The following is a 21655-nucleotide window of genomic DNA, read 5'->3' as shown; positions in this document are numbered from 1 at the left end:
GTGTATGTAAGGTCGGGGGTGGGGGGGGTGGGGTCTCATTTCACTGCAGGGCAACTTGCATGTGGCGAATAAAGTTCTGATTGATTGTAATCTATATAAATAATAAATCATTTTGGACCTAGTACAGAGCCTTGTGAAACAACACACGCAGTGTCCAAGCATGATGAGGAATATTCACCCAGCTTCATGAATTGTTTCCTGTCACTTCCCCCGATCCAATACCGTTCCATTTTATTGGTGTTGATTTACTGACTGTTGTATGTAGTTTGTATTTTTTAGAACTTGTGGTCACCTGAGGCTCTTTAAAAGATAGTGTTGTAGAAATCAACTTTGGCCCGACTAAATATCCAAATTCTAATCATGGCTGTGTATGAAAATTGCAGTCTAAAGGCCTTTACACACAGAGTGTATCTGAATTTTAAAACGTGTATATAAAAAGAATTCATCCTCCAACAAATGCACTGTGGAAAAAAAAAAAAAAAAAAAGATCGGAGAGAAACTGAGATTCTGGTTCGTCCGACTCTGAGGAGCAGGCAGCAGCAAGGACGATTCCCTGGTTTGATCGGTTTGCGCTCCTGTTGGCAGAGTTAGGATGACATCTGAGGATGCAGAGAAATCGTTTCAGTTAGTTGCGAGTCTGAGGTCAAACAGGATTATTTGACTGTTTGAATATCATTGGATATTCAGTACGGGTGTGCATTTTAGCTCTGAACACACTTGTTACCACATGCAGTGATCCGATTGGTCTTGATCCAAAAAAATAAATCTGCAAATTCGTCCTGTGAAATTACACAGTTGGTGTGAACGGCTGCATGGAGAACAGATGAGTCTGAAAAATAGTTTTAACACTCGGAGCATTTTCATGACTTTTACGTGTCCGGAGTGTAAAAGCCTTCAGGCTTACAAAAAACCAAAATGCCACAAAAGTCAGAGCAGTAGTTTTTCTGTCATTTCTTTGATTTGATCTGATAAACATGAAAATCAAACGAGCCGTCTGTCGTTGTTTCTTTGTCGTGCTTGCCGTCTCAGATTTGTCAGAACCTGTTCATGCGTGGGCTGTCGTTGGTGGGCTGGTACCACAGTCACCCGCGAGGTCCGGCCCTGCCGTCGCTGCAGGACATCGACTCACAGATGGACCATCAGCTGAGGCTGCAGGGCTCAAACAACGGCTTCCAGCCCTGCCTGGGCATCATCTGTGGTACGTCCTTCATAACGGTGCTGCAGAAACAATCAGGTTCACTGAGTATTAATCGGTGCACTGCACTTCAGACGGGATGATGTATTTAAACTATTTTAAGAAAGATGTTAGCAGATCGCAGGATTATACGCACATTTCAGAGTTCTACAGGATAACAGCTTTATAGAGTTCAGGTTTCAGCAGATGTTGCAAGATAACAGGTGTCAGTATCAGCCTTTCAAGCAGTGTTGCATTCAAGGGTAATGTGGGAATTTGTCGAGAAAATGAATGAAAAACGAGCCGTAAACAGCCGGAGCTTCACTGTAGCAGGAAGAAATGATGAAGGCAAACTGGGTCCAACCCAGGACTTGCAAGGTGTACCTAATGCATTTTAATTATTATTAATATTACAGAGTATAATTATTCATGTTTGCAGTATAATACATTTGAATCAAGCATCAGGTAGTTAGGGTTCTGTAAGTGCGTGGAGACACAAACTCAAAGGGTCAAAGGTCAGTAAAAGATCCAAACTCGGAGATGTGGTTTCCACTTTTATGGTCAGTATTTTCTATGAAACACGCTCGCTGTCATGAAGCTTGGCTCTGTTGTTGGAACGTGATACTAAAACCTCAGTGTGTGAGCACAAAGCTCAACATGGCCTCTGTCAGACTCACAAAGCCGTGATCAGATCCTGACATCTATTTATACCACACCTCACAGTGAAGCCTGTTGATGGTCAAATCTACATGTTGATATAGGTTTGCGTTTGCAAACAGAAAAATATAAGAACTCTCTGAAACTGGCTCTGTGTCATCGCATTGGTGGCTGAGCTTTCATCTCTTTTCTCTTTCAGGTCCGTATTATCACGGAAATCAAGGCGTGGCATCAACAATAACTCCATTTTGGGTCGTACCGCCACCTGAGGTGAGTGCTGCAAGTGTTTGAACTGGTCCCCTTCACCTAAACGTACAGCCTGGAGCCAGAACTGGCCCATCAAAGGGTCTCATAATGAGTTGTTCGGTTTCGAAGCCTCCCTGCTCACAGAGACGTTAGTCGTGGCCATCGTTGGCTCAGTCTACAGCGGCTTTGTACAGCAGCGTTTCTTTCTAATGTGGAAATTTCAGACGCGCTGTGGTTGACCTTCTCATGAGGCTGCTTATCATCAGTTTGTATTAAAGTGTGACCGTTTTCAGAATAAACTCAAGCTTCTTAAGAGGGAATGGAAACGTTTTTAAGAGGTCAGCAGGTTAGGTTGCAGTGTCAGATGAAATGGGTTTGAGTTTTTCTGACACATGTGGTCTCTTTCTGCAGCAAAGACCTAATGACTACGGCATCCCAGTCGCTGTCGAGGTCACCTACGTACAGGACAACTTCCTCACCAGTGATGTTCTTAATGAGATGGTATGATACTGCATGATGCATCGTATGAAAAGACTAGAAAAAGCTTATGTGATGCTGTAACTCATTAAAAAAAAAAAAAACCTCTGCATAGATGCTGCTGGTCGACTACTACAGGGCAGCTCCTGACCTCGTCCAGTTCAACCAGTACTGGTGTCCTGATACGACCATGATGGACAAAATTAAGGTGAGTTAAAGTCTCACTGTTTACCTGATCAGATTGCAGGCAGGCTGACTGAGCTCGTCCTCCTCCTCAGGGCTCTCTGAGTTGCCACGCTCCCAAAGACCAGGCCTACTCTCAGATCCTGGAGCATGTCTACAGTCAGCTGGGGAGCATGAACTGAGCGGATCACCGTTGTTCACTTCAAACACCTTTTTTTTTTTTTTTTGCAGAGCTTGCAGGATTGGTGTGAAATACAATGTAAACCCTGCTTTACAAACATATAGATGCCTCGATTGCTCGTACGTTAGAGTGATATTTACCTGTTATACAGCATTATCAGAACGCATTATCAGACAAATACATTACAGTGGCTGTGATATTAGCTGCCCCAGAAGGTTGTTTTCATTAGAGGAGACCCAAAAAGCAGCATGTTAGAAAACATGAGACCATGCTCTTCTGCCTCAGCACGCTACTCAGAACCACGTTGCAGAAGACAAATCGGCCTTTTACCTTCTACACATGGACCTACTGTATGTGCCTGTCTGTGCCAGTAACCTGTGGCAATGAGCAAATATTGACAGATATATACAACGTGAAAATTTATGTCTTATAATTGCCTTTTATTGACAAAAGCCAATGGATCGGCGTTTGGGGAAAAGTGAAAAGCAGTGCAGAATCTACGACAGCGACCTGAAGTGTGCTCTGCAGCCGGGTTTGTGAGTGCATCAAGTCCGCTGTGCCACACAAGTTAATTTTTCAGTTCCACTAGTGAAGTGAACAGGTGTGTGTCTGTGTTTGTGCCAGCGTGTTGTGAACGTGCCCGTCTACTGTCTTCCTGTCAGGTTGTGTGAAACTTGAGTCCTGTTCGTTAGGAACACACATTTGCTTCCTCTCTACCTGTACTGTATTTATTACTGCCTGTGGATTGTAGAGGTACATCTTTGAGGACAGAGCAATGCCTTAAGCCTGCTGATTGATGATCCACGAAGCATTAAAATATACACACTGGAACTATTTAAACAAGTGTGGGTTATTTTTTCCCCTTCGGTCTAAAACACACTGCTCCAAAGAAATGAAGGGACCGGAGAACATCAGGGCCAACACCAACAACGGATTCTGACCTGCTTTTGTTAGTGTCCTTGTTGTCGGTAACAGGTGATGGTACCTGCAGCCTATTCAGGCTGCACAGGTAGTCCAGCTCCTCTGTGCTGTCCCAACAATAGACCGGGCAGGTCTGTCACGACAGGGTGACGCTCGCCGCAGCATCCCCAGGTTCTTTCACGCTCGTCACATGGGCTCAGCGTGAACCCTTTATACCCCTCTATAGTCCTGTCCAGCTGTCCTCAGGTTCTCAGTCATCTAGCTCATCGTAGTCTAAGGAGCTCGGAAAGAAAAGCGGGTGTGGGTCACAATTAGCCAAGGAAAGATGATAGGGTGGGGCTAGGTCTCACAATGGGCTCACCCAAAACTTTGGCTGATTGTGACCCACACCTGTTTTCACACCTTGGCTCATGTGATTAGGTAGAAGATCAATAGGGGGTCCATGACATCCTGGGGACACTCCCATAGGGCTTAAAATCTGGGACTCTCCACCAGTTGCTCTTAGAACTGAAGAAGCTTCTCGGATGAAACGTTTTCAAGGAAACTTAAAGAAGTTCAGTCGCTTTTCTTTCTGAGCTCCTTAGACTGCTCATCTCCTGATATCTCCAACCATGAATGCTTCATCCTGGTGGAGCTGGATGGTTGCGCAGGTACTGTAGGCTCCTCCTACCAGAGGAGACGAGGTCACTAAGGAAAAGTGAAACTACGGAAAAATGAGTCAGGAGGGATAAACAAGGGTCTGTGGACACACCTGCACCGGAGTAGGTTCAGTGCTTTATGCTCGCTTCACTCTGATGATTCAAAGTTCTCATAATTCTTTTTGAGCAGTGTGAACACACACATGCACACACACGCACACTCCTAGAGTGATGTACCCTTTTGTGTGCGTTTTCCATATAAAATCCAACATTAAAGCCATAATTTGACACCTCACTACAAACAACGGCTTCATTTAAAACTGTATTTATTTATTTATTTATTTTAAGAACAGGGAAATGAGGGGACAGGACAGAAGCATGTACAAATACTGTGATAATACAAGACATAATATTGTCGTTAAATTCTGTATTCATACCAAAAGTAAAAAGCAACTTAAATCTAAGATATACACGTACTAGGTGTAATATAGGACTACATGCAGAGATTAATTTAAAGGTTTTTAGGTCTTGTATATATAAAAAAAATAATACTATAGAGAGTCAGAAGGATTTAACAGTGAAAAGAGCATTTAAGACCGATGAAACAAAGATGCAACCCTTTACGATGAGTGATCGGTGAGAAATGTTGAAACGGGATTAAAATCTCTGTGAGAAAGAGAGACAGTTTCCTTTGGTGGCCTGCTGACAAATGTCATATCAAGATATCCAGGAAACTGCATGTAGTGTCATCAAAATGTGCAGAAATATGCACAAGTGCATGTCCCCTTTACACAGGAAGGTGACGACGATGAGAAAACGCAGTAAGACATTGTGACCATCGTAAGTCGTTAGGTTTTGGTTGCTGTGTAAGCTGGGATACTCCCCCTCTCTTTTCCAAAGGCACTAAAACAAAGACTTGGCTCTGATAACGGTGATACCCAGACAGCACACCTCTGCTCACATTCACCCCGAACCTCATGTGAGCGTCCAAGTGCAGAAGGGTCAAAGATGTAAACAGGTTAGACAGGAGTTGGTGTTTGGCAGCATGGAGTGATGGACCAAAAAGAAGAAACTGCACAGTGTATTCAACATTCAGCATCTGAAATCAGACGCACTGAAGAGAAAGGTTTGCTAACAAAGGTTCTCCAAAATAATCCAAACGGACAACCGCTTACATGCACATTTCCCTCAATGGTTCCCTTTTACTTCCACGTTGTTCCCTCAGACTGTACAGGGTGTATTGGATTAGACTCCACCCACAGGTGTGCACCGAGGCCAAATCCAGAACAAGAAGCCAGCCTTGTCTACACAGTCTGCCTCCATCAGCCCTAAACACACTAACCAATCACGTGAATCAGAGCCCGTGAGCCGTCAGAAAGACGGGGCACGAGGACGTTTCTGAGCTAAGACGACGTTGGCGTGACAGAGAGATGGACGCTGCCAGCAGCGTTGTCTCTGCGTGTAGCCGACGGGTGTATAAAGTGGGCCGAAAGGCTGAAAAAAGATTAACATACTTAACAAACAGGCCAGAAATGTTATAAAGTATGGCTGTTGTACAGAATCATTAAACAAACAGGCACGCCGAGCGATATGTTTCTATTGCATTTTATAAAGTCTCCTGCATCATCTCCTCAGCTGAACACACCGCTCTGCTCTTCCACACATCGGACAAGCGCAACCTTCGGGTCTGTGTGACGCCGGAGATGTCCGTCACACACATCAATCTCATTTGAGGACAAAGGTGCAGTTGCAACATCCTCTCACACGTTACCAGCTGAACTTTACTAAGATACCATAGTCAGCTGAGCGGACACCGATCAAATACTAGAACGGAGTAAGCGTGAGTGCTGCTGCACAGCCTGACAGGGATAAAACAAACAGGTCGTTACGCAACAGGGGAAACCTGAAAATGTTCAAAATCTGAGAAGAATTTGGCTCAAGTTTATCATTAAAATATCAAAGCAGTATTTTTTTTTTTTTTTTTTTAATACAGCTAGTTGTGTGTGGTTCCATCTCAGTTTACTAATTCTCAGTCATGCCAGCAGGTGGCATCACCAGGCACAAACCAGTCCACAGCTGAAGTGAAAACCAGCAGTTTTCACTTTGAAATGAGGAAAATGTTCAGCCAAGTTACGCATGACCCCCACCCCTCCCCTCTTAATCTGGTGACCAACCTGAGTTTTAAACAGACTGCAAATACAAGAAAACAATATGAAAGAGTCACCCCGACCGCTCCAATTACCCACATTAATTTTTTCTACATTATTAATTTGTTGTTAGAAATCCTTACAAATTGTTTCATCAGTTAGTCCTCGATACGCTTCTTGCTGTTGGACAACAGATCTCCATGTGAAACGCTGATATTCTGGTCGGGTAGTTCTTCGGGACTCCAGGTGACCAAAAAGTGCTCTGTGATGATGACATTGGAGCCGAAGGTGAAAAATGAAACCTCTGCGGACCATCCCTCCACTTCGCTTCGCTCTCTTCTCATTCTACCTTCTCTCCCCTCCTCCTTTACATCAGTCTCCTCCTAGCTCCCTCTCTTTGCATTAGTGTGGCAACGGCACAAGGACCTCGACGTAGTTGAGGGGGAAGAATCCCGACTGGCCATTCAGCGTGCCCTCATACCAGTTCTCGTCGATCTGATTGGTCAGGGTGATGACGTCGCCCTCGCGGAAGCCCAGCTCTCCGTCGTTCTCGGGCTCAAAGTCATACAGCGCCTTGCAGCTTGGCTGTTCCGGGGCTGAAAACGACCAGCAAACAGCAGAGATGAGGAAAAGGTTAAAGGTCACAGACTGTCAGTTCCAGGAAAAGCAAGTCACATCAAACATCAGTATAACATTAGTAAACGGTGCTCACGAGACGTTCTGAACAGACTAAAGCATAAAGAACTTCCTCTGACAGCAGCTTTCCAAGACCAGATCCTCCCTCTCGCTCTCTGTGACCTCACTGAGATCAGCAGCAGCGAGGAGGCTCCATACACAGACAAACTGGGCTTTTTCTCTGCCACACAATTTTCTCATTGTATCTGGCTCAACCCGCAGACTGCTGGGACGGCTAGAGATGGGAAAAGATTTGGTCAGCCATTCTCTGGTCTTCATCTGTTTACAAGAGCAGCAACACAACACAAACTCTAAATGGAAAAGGACCAACTGCTTCTTATATTTACAACCCAAAACACAGGTGCTGATATCTAGAGAATCAGATCAGATGAACTCTCCTTCACGGTCACACTTTTTTCTTTTTGTGATTCAAGCATGAAATTCTTTCACAACTATCTGAGCTCACGTGTTTACAGTAAAGCGTTCACACACGGACACACATACAGATGATAAATGATGCTCGCTGCACTGTGCAAGATAATGATGAATGGGAAAAAAAAAAAAAAAAAAGAAGAGTAAATGAAGACAAGTGTCAAAAAAAGTTGCAAAATAAATATCTAACACTGAACACACCGCTGAGACTAAAACTGTGCCGAACATATTAAGTACCGATACACAAATGAAAACAATCCTTCATTCAATCAGATGTGTTGTCCTGTAATGTTAACTGATTTAGATACATGGGGTCAGACATTTTTATTTACTTAAAAGGTCACACATAAACAGTCAAAGCCACACCCACAGGCCTTTTCAGAGCCACAACAAACCCTGTCAGTTATTTGTGTTTTATGCTTCCACGACATGCAAATTAAGACATGGAAACAGGACGCTTCGCTGTGCACAAATGTGGTCATAAATATTTTGTACTTGTAAAAAAGATTTGTACTTGTAAAAAAGATTTGTGTGTGCGTAAAAAAGATTTGTGTGTGCGTAAAAAAGATTTGTGTGTGCGTAAAAAAGATTTGTGTGTGCGTAAAAAAGATTTGTGTGCGGACTTAGCCCAAAAAAAACCCTGCAAGTTACAAGTACGAATTTTGACCCCATTTTTCTTCCTTTCATCTGATTGGTCAATGTCATGTCAATCACAAATGTAACAATCCAATCAGAGAACCGATGGGTTTGGCTGTCGGAGGGGCGCTTTTTTTGAACTGCAGGTCTTTGAAGGGAATAAATGCCCTTTTACATGCCAACCCAGCGTTTTCCTTCATCACTGCGAAGGAAAACAGTCTGTGGTCGTCCGAGTTTGGTGATTTTTGTGTCACAGGTCTAGGGGCTTCCACAGCCTTTTCAATAGCGCTGCGGACCGCGGGGTGGGGGCGGGCAGTGTTTTGGAAATGACAGTCTTCATTACAAAGCTTTCTTCGTTATGAATTAGCATACATGTTTTTATTGAACATTTGAAGAACTAGCAAAAAAAACAAACTCTTGTAGAGGACATAAAGTCAGAGATAGAAAAGACAAGGAGCAGGTGCATCTAGTACAGGTAGAGCTGCTGCAAAAACCCACAGAGCCCAGCAGCCAGCGCAACAAATTCTGGATCCTTTGCTTTTAGTTAGCAGTTAGCATTAGCAGCACATCCTGCGTCCGATGTGAAAGGACTTTTATGCTGCGCACTGTGACTCACAGCAATGGTCCCGGGTCAGCCCTGACTTTGTGTTAAACTAATCCTAAAGTAATAATGGTATTTCTAACCACTGATATACCACAACTTTATCCTTTCAACAGCTGCTGAAAGTTAGGGGACCTAACTGCTATCAGATATTTATATAGAGATCCTCCAGCTTCAAACTGTATTACCCTTCAAGGACCTGCAGTTCAAAAAAGCGCCCCTCCGACAGCCAAACCCATCTGTTCTCTGATTGGATTGTTACATTTGTGATTGACCAATCAGATGAAAGGAAGAAAAATAGGGTCAAAATTCGTACTTGTAACTTGCAGGGGGTTTTTTTTGGGTAAGTCCACACACAAATCTTTTTTACGCACACACAAATCTTTTTTACACATACAAATCTTTTTTACACACACACACACACACACACACACACACACACAAATTCTTTTTACACACACAAACCTTTTTTACGCACACACAAATCTTTTTTACAAGTACAAAATATTTATGACCACATTTTGAGCCCATATTTTTCCAGTGTCTGTATCTGGGTTACATGTTTGAAGGTTTACGTGTACTCATGCTTCTGTGTTCACCTCTAAAACCTAACTGAAAGGTCATTACAATACAGATACAGCAAAATAAAACATTTGCAGATTCAGGAAGTCAGTCATTTCAAACAAAACCACATACTCGCTGCTGTTTTATGCATAAACCATAAACCACTATCTGTTCAACCAATGAAAAGCAGCTTTTGGTCCACTTTCTACATTTCACCCCAGAAGTGAGCGCAAATGCACACACACCAGTTTAAAACAATTGAGAAACAGCACCACACACATAACCGGTGACTCACACAATCCTTGTGGCCTGGTCAAGTGAAAAGTCGCCTCTGATGATGTCACAAGGAAGAGGAACAAGGTCGGTTGGAGAAAGGCCGGAAAGATGACACACACACACGCACACACCCCATGCTGTCATGATCACCAACTCAGTGCCATCATTTAAAAAAAACAAAAAAAAACAAAAACCCACACTCACACAGCAGACAAACGGAGATGCTCACTGGACTCAGTGGCGCTTGTTTGTTAAGCAATCCTGTTGGCAATGCCAAGAACTTTCAGTTGACTTTGTGTCAGATTTGTAAGGACTGAAGTTTATTCGGGCACACTGCTTCGGTTTAGCCCATCTGCTGTGTCGGCACAAACAGATGGAGGGTTAGCTGTTAAAATTCTGCCGGGGCGGCTCATTTTTGGTGCTTTAATGCAGCTTTGTAGCTGGAAGCATGAACACAAAACAATAAAGAGACAGTACTGCTTTTTCTTTTGCCAAGATGCCATCTTTTGTTACTCTGTTCACTGTAACATGGCAACTTGTTCACACTGAACCTTTTTTTAAGTCCTCTTAAAAGGTTTCTTACCCGAGATGCGTGACGGGGGAGGAGCCATGGGGGTCGAGTAGCCTCCATTTGAATGGTTGTTGTCTCCAAAGTCAAACACGGGTTTGGGTTTGGGTGTGTATTCACGTCTTGTTCGAGACTGAGCTTCATTCATCCTGTTCAAAAACATGAACAAATGCATCTTCCACAGCACGTTGAAAGACATACGCAGAAACCTGCACAGCTGCGCTAAATCGTTTCATTACTGCACCTGTCTCCGAGTTTGCCTGAAAGATCCTCCAACACCTGCACGGCCTGTCTGTGGTACTGCAGCTGGGACTCCACCAGAGACGACAGCTGGCTCACCTGCTCGATCTACACACACAGAGTTCGTCTTTGAGTTTCACCTCTTTTGTTTATTATGAACTGATTTTTACTGTGAAACAATTCAACTTTCCACCAACTGCTAGTTTCCAACGTCCAAAATTACAGACGCACGCCACAGATCGGAGGACACCAGAGAAATAAAAGGAAATATGAAACTGACAGACTTCATCCCAATTAGCCTACTCATCCCCGTCGACCAGCCTTCATTACTAAAATGAATTCTTCAACTGAAGTGATGCATTATTAGTTTGATTATTATGAATAAGAAGTACTGAACCATAAAGGGATCAAAGGTCGTGACTGTTAAACTGCAGGCGTTAGCAGGCTGTCTTCAGTGTTGCGCTGAATGGCTGTGCTTTATCAGTTTTTACAGGTCCAGCTACTGGAACGCGTGTTTGTTCTGTGGGTGGGTTGTATTTGACCAGGCCACGGAGCACTACAGTTTTGTATGATACAGTAATATCAGCATCAGATCTAAAGAAACACCAGGCTGAAAAGTCCACAGTTATATTTTTGAAACATGTCTATATTAGAAACAGAAAAAAGTGGATTCAGGAACAGGATTAAGGGTCAGGCTTAAGCTCACGTGCCAAACACGTTTAATAAATCCTTACGTCGGTCTCCAGCAGGTTGTACATGCTCATCTCAGCCACTTCCTTTGACTCGTGAAACTTCTCCAGAGCCTGTCGAACCTCTTCGTCCGGGATCTTTCCCTGACGCTTCTTCTTGTAATCGTAGTCCAGGCGACGCCCTTCCAGTTTCTTCAGATAGTGCTGCAGAAAATTTACTGTTTAGTTATGAAACTGGCCCCACTGACTTTTGCCATTTAAAATGCTAACGTTAGCAGTCAGGAGTTTCAGATGGACGCTTTAGGTATTTCATTGAATATTTTACAGAAACAGCAATCGTGCTGCTTCTTCAAAATTGAAGAAGATATTTAATAAAAGACATTTCCAGTGTATGATACCTGGATTTCTCTCAGGTCCTTGTCACAAAGCCCTTGCAGTGGATCAATAAAGTTCTGTTTGACATCAATGTCTAGAGAGTCTTTGACTTCAGCCAGCCTCTTCATGGCCTCTCCTACATCGACCAGAGCGCCACCTTAACCACACACAGAGACATTGAAAGCAGAGATGTGATTTTAGAGCCGAACTACAGAGACGTGCTGCATCCAAGCACACAAATCAAAGTGTTTCAGCACACTCTGGGTAAGCTTTGGGTCTGCTTAAATTTATCACACCCAAAAGCACCACAACCACGCACATCAAAACCACTAATGACTCACAGAAGTGCTATTCTGACATGAAAATATGACACTAAACCAGAATACAGACACACATCTTACCAAAGTTAGTGTCCTCTCCAAGCTCCCGCCCGTACTTGGCCATGCACTCTCCCAGCAGCCCTTCAGCCTGAGGATAGCCCGGGTTGTTCACCTGACCGCGAATCTTGGACATGGTGTTCAGCATGGACAGTTTGGCTCGCGATGCTGTGAAAATAAAGGAAATGGAGGTGAAACTAACCGGAGTTTAAATAATCTAAGCAGCTGCAGGGAAACCGGTCTTCTCCTCACCTGGGTTGGGCTGAAGGTACTCTGATGTTTTGGAGATCACCTCTACCACTGCTTTACTGGTCACATCCACTTTCTGCAGAAATACACACACTCGTCATACATTTGCATCAGAGCCCCAGGTCAGAGAAGGTAAACAGCACAGAGAGAAAGAGTAGGTATGCTAATTTGTTCCTGTTTTCAAACAGACTTTTGGCACAGTAACAAGATAAATATTATAAGTTTGCATAAATCCAATATACAGCCAATGAATCCCGACTGGAAAGCCTGGATAAGACACCGAGCTGCCCAGGGCAGATCCAAACCGCTCAGCCGTGTGTAGTCCATCCAGCACGCATCCATCGGTTCACTGTGACACCTAACGTAGCACGCAGGAAGCTAACAGTAAAGCCAAACGACTTTGGAAGTACAGTAACGTGGAAACGTATTTGGCCCTTCCTTTATTACCTTGTTTTTTCCACGTTTGTCACACTTACATGTTTCAGATCAAACAAATTTTGATATTAGACAAAGATAACTCAAGCAAATATAAAATGCAGTTTTTAAAGGATAATTTCATTTATTAAGAGAAAAAGGTTATGTAAACCTACCTGTCCTGTGTGCAAAAGTAACAGCCCCTAAACCTGATAACTGGCTATTCCACCACCAGGCATTTGTGATGCCTTCAGTGAGTCTTTCACGTCACTGTTGAGGAACTTTAGCCCACTCTTCTTTGCAGAAATGCTTTAATTCAGACACATTGGAGGGTTTTCCAGCATGAACGCCTGTTTAAGGTCACGCTGAAGCAGCACAGTCTGATTTAAGTCCAGACTTTGACTCGGACACTCCAAAACATTTATTTAGCCTTTCTGAGCCAATCAGAGGTGGACTTGTCATGGTCCTGCTGCCCGAGTTGTTCTGGTTCTTCTGTGATCTCCTGGGTGAATTTTGGTAGGCTGGTCACTCCTGTGAAGGTTCAGCACCTTTCCCAGTTTCTCCATGTGTGAATAATGGATCTCTCTGTGGTTCACTGGAGTCCCAGAGCCTCAGAAATGTCTCTGTAAACTTTTCCAGACTGATGGATGTCAGTGACTTTGTTTCTCGGCTGTTTCTTTAGATCCTTTAGCCTGCGTCACTTTGTCAGACAGCTTCTATTGAAGTGATTCAACAGGTCCGACAGTGATCAGGCCTGGGTGTGGCAGTGAAATTAAATTTAGCATTAAGAAATGTGGTTAACAAAGTTAATTTATGATTTTTATTCACACATGTTCTGGATGTTTTTTTCCCCTTAACCATTTCAAAACATTACCAGCCCTGCAACAGGCCCATTTTATAAGCCCTCTTTAGATAACCTTAAATAACGTAACTCAGTTACAGTTTGTGCTACAGACAAAATTGAATTATTTTGTAATTTTACAGCCAAAATTACTGAATAAGTCCAGGCGGCCTGTATGAGAAAGGGAAATAATCATCTAAAAACTGCATTTTGTATTTACTCAAGTTATTTTTGTCTAATATTAAAATTTGTTTGATGATCTGAAACATGTCAGTGGGATAAATATGCAAAAAAGAGAAAGAAAGAAATTCAGTCCAGCTACAGCAACAACTTTCACTGTGTGTTCATGTCACGCTAGTTTAAAACACTCACAGGAAAACTGTGTTTAAAGGTCATGCATAAAAGAATGACTCCCAGGCTCTTCCACACAGTTACACTTTATTAATTTAGTACTGGTATGAGATGGGTTTGTCAGATACTGCAAGTAAAGGTATCTCAGAACTGGAAAAAGTTTGATCGGTATATTATATCGTACTGAGATGCATCTACACATGCTGTTCTATGCACTTTCCACTGGATTTATTCATGATGAAAGTTTTGCCCTGAAACATTTCAGATAAAGGTTAAAAAACATTCCCAAAGAGACGTCTTTCACTTGTTTTGTCTGCAAAACAGTTTGAAACCCAAGGACATCAGAAAACCTGGGAAGCTTCCACCAGTGACATTTCTTTGCCATTTGTGCCTAAAGTGGGTCCAAATGGCATTTTTCAGCGCCAGTTCTCAATCAGGATCGGTTTATAAAGATTTACTTTTTCTTTTTTCTGAGACGTGTGCAACATATAGCAGATAAACTGTTGACCTTGTATGATAGGATCGCATAACGCTTTCCATGGGATGTAAATTCAAGTCAAACAAAAATAACACAATAATGCTGCCCGTGTACTCGGTGAAACCACACAGGCCTTCAGCTTCAGCATGTTTCTCTGTTAGACTACACAAGGATGGCTCTCTTACCCGTTCCAAGTCTCTGAAGTCATCATCTAGTTTGGTTCCTTCTGCACCTCCAACTTTCTCACTCACCATCTAGAGGGAGGAAGGGAGGGAGAGGATTGAGAAAAGAAGAGCGCAAATTCATTAATGTTGCTCATAAGGTTTTGATTTGAGCAGATAAACAAGATGAAGCACATCTTTAATTTATCACTGCCTGCTCTGTGATCATACACCCAAGAAGACGGGTCGGTGCCCGCTAGCATGGCGTGCTATATGCCCGGTCCTAACCTTAACCTCGGGTGACTCAGAACAACAGAGAAGCTTGCAGTAATACCACAGAAATCTCACAATTGCATGAAAAATGCAATGTTATGCTATTTCAAAGTAGATCTTGTTGATGTTGACAGCATGCAACTATCTTAGAGAGCTCACTTGGATTTTTGTCTGTGGCCTCTGATCATGCTAAGAAATGAAGGAACTACGTTACTGTGCAAGTACTGCTGTACATTCTGTTTTCTAATAATCTACATTTCTGAGGAGGCTGAATTCAATGAAAGTGCTAATTCTGTCTCTTTAATGAGTCTGTGCTGGAGCGACTTCAAGATAATAACCCACAGGCTACATGATACCATATTGAAGCTTTTCAAAGCCGAACAAGGAGCAAAACGAGGCCTAATATCACCCGGAAGCCCTGTTGTGCAAAGACGAAAGCCAGCCACAATGACTAATTTGTGCTCTGTTTGTGGTTCTGCTATGATTCCAGTCAACAGCAATAAAACTGTGAGAGCAATAAAACCTGGATGTGAAGAATCTGCTTTGCTCTTGTTTGCTGAAGTTCTGAGGAAAGTTGCAACAAGCTCTCTGTTAATTGTTAATTATTTCACCATGCAGTAATAACAGAGGGAGACATTTATACCGTCTGCACAGTTAATGAAACACAGGAAACGTCACAAGCAAAGAATACGTGATTTTAGCTACACATGTATGACCTGGATCTCATTTTCAGCCACCCCCCAACTCAGAGCACCCTTTTAGGGAGTGGCTTAAGTACAAAAGGTCAGCAGCATAATTAAGGTAATGAGTTAATGAGTCTTGAGGCCTTCATAGCCGACGTCCGTGCAGTCTGCTGACATTTCAGAAACATCTTTTAAACCTTTTTGATAAGGTACAGTAGATGATAACGCTAAAGACCCATATGCACACAGTGGATCCAGTCTATGCTATGTATCCATGTATATTATTAAAACAGCCCTCACTCCATTAAAGGCTGATCAGTCAACCCTTTCCCACGGTAATCTACTCAGAGACATACAGTGTTCCTGACCTTAAGCCTCGTTGGCACATGAACTCTGGTCGGGACATTGTCCACAGTGACCCTCCCACATGTAGCACCCAGCGGGAGACAGTCTGCCTCAGCTGGAAACACTCTGGCTGGTTTTAACGGGGATAGATGAAAAACACTGCACACAGCAACCTGCTCTTCCCTAAGCTGGTCATGAAACCATCAGCATCTGTTTGAAGTCATTTCCTACATGACTCAAAACTGTTGTTTGTGATCTTTATGTGATAACTGGAATCACAGAAACTTCCTCGTGTCCATGACAAACTTTGCCTTTCATCTGTTTCACTGAGGTTATCAGGTTTCAACACACACAGAATAACCACTGCAACACGTCCGCATCTCAGCTGTAGCTCTAACAGCAGTCTGGTATCCTCAGGCTTTACTTCTGTATGCAGAGATCACATGACCAGGGACTCTGAGGTCACAAGTATAGATACAGCCTCAACTCAGGACCTACACAGCACTGCACGGCCCTCCTTTATCCTGGGTACTTCTATCTGCTTTACACACTTTGGTAAAGAATTAAATACATAATGGGGAACTCGGCTATTTTTATTACGTCGCCAAATCTTATTCCTTTGCAGCTCTGTTGGCAACATTGATTGGCCACTAAACAACACCTCAGCTCTTCTCCTGATCCAAGCGTCGTCTTTACTGTGAGTGTAACATCATTATTTACATGCACACAAACATAAAGAGAAGAAGCTAAACAGCATCCACAGAAAAACCCTATCACAGCTAAGTTTTGGTATAAACAGCTCACAGTGCTACACAGAGGGATCAGCCTGTGAAACGTATCATGTTCTTCACAATGACTCGGTGTTAGTTAAATACCTGCACATTATAACAAGGTTCAAGCTCTTGTTTGGGTTAAGATTACATCAAGATGGCAAATCCCAAAAGTCTGGTTAGCAGTTAAAGAGACAGTTGGTGGAAAAAAGTTATGATTCTCAGGTAGCTGAAACTCAGACACAACGAACTGTTATGGAGTTAAAAGTCAGAAGTCGGATGATGTCTTACGTCATTTTTACTCTAAGTAAAAAGCTTCTAAGGTTTGTGCTTTCAATTATTTTTACATCCTCCTCTATTTAAAATTTTAACTCCAGCTCCCTCCAGGTTATACCTGGTTAATAATTTCACACCTTATGCATACAACAGCCTGCTGGCTCTGCTGGTGGGTAACACGGATATAATACTCATGGTAACAGGCTTGATCAGGAGCCCTTACGTCCTCCAACAGAAGCTAGCTGGCAGATGCACGGCACTCTTCCTTCCTTAAATTAGCTTCCAGTGAATTTCAGATTTTAAAACTTTATCACAATCAGCTGCATATTGGCTAACTGCAAGCAGAAAGAATCCAGGTTCAAGTTCAGAAGGAGACAAATCTCTCGAGGCCAGCATCACGAAGGGCATCCGGCGTAAAACTGCCAAATCAAATACAAACAGATCTACTCGCTGTGAAAGAGGGAGCCGCTTTCTTATGTATCAGCTGTATATGAAGCTTTACATGGCCAGGTTACCGATCTTACTGAGGCCTATTTAAGCAGTGACCGCCTTCAATCATCCAACAAACGTCTTCTGACTTCTGACTCAGAAGTCGCTTATGTGAGACAGTAGCAGCCAGACTCTGCAGCAGCTGCCCTGAAGCCATCAGGCCGTCTGAACCAGCTTTATGTGGCTGCAGAGCACATGATCGTTTGAGGCCATCTTCCTGAAGTTTCACGTACTCATGGATCTTTGTCTTATCCTGGATAATCATTCTGACACTCTGTCCTTGGCCTCCTGCCTTTTGCTTAGCGTACAGTCTCAGGGTGAAACCCTTCATGCATGATAATACGCTTGATGTCAGTGGCTTCTCTCCTCCTTTGGCCCTGGTCAGGATTCAAACCCCCCCGATCTATTGTTCCAAACACGGTACTGCCGACTAAAGCAGCAAATTAAGCCGATGATGAATCAGAGTACTTTATCACACTGGTGTCAAACTTGTACAAAAATCAGAAGCTGCTAAAAGTAGTCTTACTCAGTGATTCCCAACTTAATGCTCAACTCTTATCAATCAAAAATATGATCTCATAATATAATTATCACGAGTCACGTTTATCCAAATCACATTTACGTAATTTTGTACAAAACAAGTCAAATGTGGGAAAAATCCCACCCAATCGTCCAAGAACACTCCGATTTCTTTTTATTTGTAAGCATTAAAGTACGACTATACTTTAAATTAATTTTGGCACAGAATGAAATGATGGCTAAGAGATGAGCCTGCTATCAAAGTGAAGGTATAATGGAGGCCTTGTCATACACTATGACTTGTCCCGAGTAGCCACCAGCTATCCCACATGCCTTTATGACCCTTAAAAATGCACATTTTCAAGTTTTCTCCAGCAAATACAAAGGATACGAATGTTTGTTTCTGTTACTTCACGTCAAAGACATTCGCTATTAAAACTATGGTTTATCTAATGATAATAATTCTTAGATGGACTAGCTGTAGAAGGGAGTCTTTTCTGTGCCTTTCAGCAGTAAGAACATCATGCACACACAGGCAAAAATAAAGGACGCTGTCTATTTATTTAAACACCAATGCCAGCATCCTTTCACCGGCACGCTTTACCAAAAATTGACTTTGAGTGATAAAAAGCAGCTCTGGGATTATACGGCAGATGAAATATCGCTCCTATAAATGCTTTTAATCCCAGATGTAGTCTGCATCAAAATGTAATCTCCTTTCACCAGTAATCTAATCCTTTTCTGAATGCAGCGTCTTAATCCCCAGTATCATGAGCTAAAAAGAATAACGTTGGCTGATGTTTCTAAGCCTGCGCTGTGGTCCAACAAAATGTTTTTATAGAAACATTTTTAAGATGACAGATAATAATAAGCACTGCATATCAAGACTTTCTCCTATGACTACTCACTCATTAATACCTCCTAACTGCACACTAGAATCAGCCAAGTTTTGTTTTATTAAACTAACAAAATAAACGATGCAAAAGGTGTCAGATATTTGCCTCTTGTTAACCATTAAATCACGTGAAGGCTGATGTATTCAGAGTTACTCTCACATGAAAGTACTTTGCTTTCTAAGTATCTAAGTATTCATTCAGTACTAAAAACTCGTCCCACCCAGAATTTGTACGAGAACATCCCAGGCTTGAAGATTTTATCTCGTAAAACGAGTACAAGTGAAAGAGAGACGTTAAAAGAGAAAAACAAGCAGATGAGAGGAGCGAGGCACAGATATCATTTCCACAGCCAACTTCCTGCATGCCTCCAGTGTAGAAAATCTGAGCTATGTGACTGTTATTGACTCTCATGGAGTTTTGGCAACAGGAGCAGCTGCAATGCAGTCAAATAAAGGGAAAGCGCACTCTTTCCACCTCATTTCTGGGGTCACTTGCTAATGCACCAATCCACTTAATCTCGTCTCCTGATGATTTTCAGTAGAGTAAGAGCTGCTAACCTCGACACGAAGTTTCTAAATCATCTTATTTTCCCCGTTAAACGCAAACCAACAGGGATCTGAGTCTGTTCCTGACAGGAAGCTGGGGCAGAACCCAAATGTCTTTCCTGCTTAGATCAGCAGGGTAGGAAGAAAAGCGCCTCCAAAAAACCCTCTCAAACCGTCCCCTCCCATCACTGAGAGCTGGCCTAAATTAAAAACATTCACACCGAGGCTCAGACGCCAGAATCATGACTTTTACATTTCTAGTGCGAGTAGGGGCATTTTTATCACAGTGGTATGTAGTGGTGTGTTTTTTACTCCTCTCAGCTGCCCTAAATACCGATCCGAGCCCAGCCTAAAATCACCGCTGGAAAAGAGACAGCTGTGCTGAAAGCAGACATTCTGCAGGTTACACCGATGGAGATGAAGTGGTTTCAGTGCATTCTGCAAACTCGGACTGAGTTCCAACACTTTTATTTTAAGTGAGAGCTCTGACTCACCCGGAGAGTCCCTGCGGCACAGCTAATGTTTACCACAGGATACCGAGTCAGAAGCTACAGAAGACAGACTCCCTGAGACTCTCTGATACCTGCGGACCACGCAAGCGGTCTTACAATTAACCTCACATCGGCCAAAGTTAGTTAGTTAGTTAGGATGGTTTAATAAAAGTAGACAGACACAAGCTAAGTGTCAAACCCACAGAAACAGTTCACGCTGACACGGACAGTCTGCTGCTGTCACCACAAACTAACACAACAAACTCTTACAAACATTAGCTCACCGCAAACCGTTAGCACATGCTAACGAGGCTAGCCGCTAACGGCAAGAAAAGTTTCGCAAACCTGGCTGGCTTTGTAAAACTGCTTCTTCAAGCCCGCTACAGACATCTTGAAGCCCGTCTTGTCTTCAGCTTCCAACCGAGGTGAAAAAGGTTGCGGTATACGTGAAGTTGGCGATATAGTTTTTCAGAAAATGGGCCAATGCGAAGAGCGTGTCGGGAAAATCATAGGACCGCACAGCCGTCACTCCAAGTCGGGACACGCCAACTGACCACGTCCACGTCGAGAGACTCTTCGCGCTGTCACGGCAGATAACGGGGCCCACGGAGCCACAGACAGCGGGATCAGCACTCTCCGAGCTGAGAAAACCCACAAACGTTACGACTCAATACTACCAGCCCGCCTTACACAGAACGCCAAAGCCGCACGGCTCTTTTTCAAAGAAATAATCAGTTTCCGAGAGTGCGGATGTTTTGTTGGCGAACACTGCCCCCTGCTGGATGGAGCAGGAAAACGCAGGCTGCTAGTGCTTTGGTCGGGTGTAATTTGATCACATACACACAATTTTAAGTAAATTCTATATATTTATGTCTAAAAACTACAATTTCCTCGAGGTAGAACCTGAGATTAGGAAATAAACCTGGAGTTTCAAAATGTACTAAAGATGCTCTGAAGAATTTTACATTCAGTGGGATATAAAATATTTATAAAACGAAATGAGGAAAAATAATGTGTCTGTTTAAAAAAAAACAAGCAGTAAGTTTACAAAGCTACTACCGGATCTCAAAAACATTTATTATTATTTGTTATTAATATTTATTATTATATTAAATTTAGACAGTGCACTTGTTTATGATTCAAACACAAGTATTTCTGATTTGCTGTACATTTCCATGCTTGTACTGGGATGCATTCTATTCAAGTCAAGTCAGCTTTACTTGTCCAAAGTGCTGAACAGAGGGACAATGTAGTCATAATAAAAGAAAGAATTAAAATAAATGAGATAAAAAAAAATTTATGCATATACATGCATATATGTGCACATACATATACACACACATAGGACCACACATGGACATGAATACATATATACATATACACATGCATACATCATCCATCAAAGACAGAATAGACCAGCAGCCGATTTCAAAGTGATCTGAAAGCCTGTGAAAATAAGGAGGTTTGATTTAAAGATTTCCAAATAGGAGGCAAGTCTGTTCCAGAGAGTCTCAGAGGAGCGGCGGCGAAGAAACTGTCACCTTTAGATTTTATTTGGGAGCGTGGGACCAGTAAAATCATCTGACCGGAAGGCCGCAGAGTTCGAGTGGTTAATGCGGGCTAAGAGATCTGAAATGTAACGGGAGCCAAGCGTTGGAGAGCTTTAAAAACAAATAACAGAACCTTGAAATCGACTCTGTACTTAACTGGCAGCCAATGTAAAGATGCAAGTATCCGAGTAATACTCTCTCTGGTAACCGTCAGGAGCCTTATAGCTGCATTTCGGACAAGTTGCAGGCGGGACAGGGTTGACTGAC

General features: G+C 42.8%; 2 protein-coding genes across 2 annotated transcripts in view; one reads left to right on the top strand and one right to left on the bottom strand.

Annotated features, from left to right (window-relative positions):
- The window catches only part of mpnd (MPN domain containing), a 13499-nt gene extending 9747 nt beyond the window's left edge, over positions 1-3752 (top strand). The window contains exons 9-13 of the mRNA XM_084921088.1: positions 1030-1198; positions 2031-2101; positions 2489-2578; positions 2670-2762; positions 2833-3752. Coding sequence (XP_084777214.1) covers positions 1030-1198; positions 2031-2101; positions 2489-2578; positions 2670-2762; positions 2833-2919 — 510 coding nt within the window. The 3' untranslated portion in view covers positions 2920-3752. The remainder of the gene's footprint in view (positions 1-1029; positions 1199-2030; positions 2102-2488; positions 2579-2669; positions 2763-2832) is intronic.
- A 1021-nt stretch (positions 3753-4773) lies between these two features.
- Positions 4774-20561, bottom strand: sh3gl1b (SH3-domain GRB2-like 1b). Its single transcript, XM_084921089.1, has 9 exons — positions 20184-20561; positions 14576-14644; positions 12310-12382; positions 12082-12225; positions 11704-11837; positions 11351-11509; positions 10621-10724; positions 10392-10525; positions 4774-7220 (listed from the first exon to the last, which is right to left on the bottom strand). The coding sequence occupies exons 1-9, from the start codon at positions 20226-20228 to the stop codon at positions 7027-7029; spliced, it is 1056 nt and encodes a 351-aa protein (XP_084777215.1). The 5' UTR covers positions 20229-20561; the 3' UTR covers positions 4774-7026.
- Between the last annotated feature and the right edge of the window lie 1094 nt (positions 20562-21655).

This window comes from Perissodus microlepis, chromosome 23 (assembly GCF_051167445.1).
Source record: "Perissodus microlepis isolate ML-2025 ecotype Zambia chromosome 23, ASM5116744v1, whole genome shotgun sequence".
NCBI classification, from domain to species: Eukaryota; Metazoa; Chordata; class Actinopteri; order Cichliformes; family Cichlidae; genus Perissodus; species Perissodus microlepis.
Note: the sequence above shows the minus strand (reverse complement) of the source record. Positions and strands in the feature narration are given on the sequence as shown.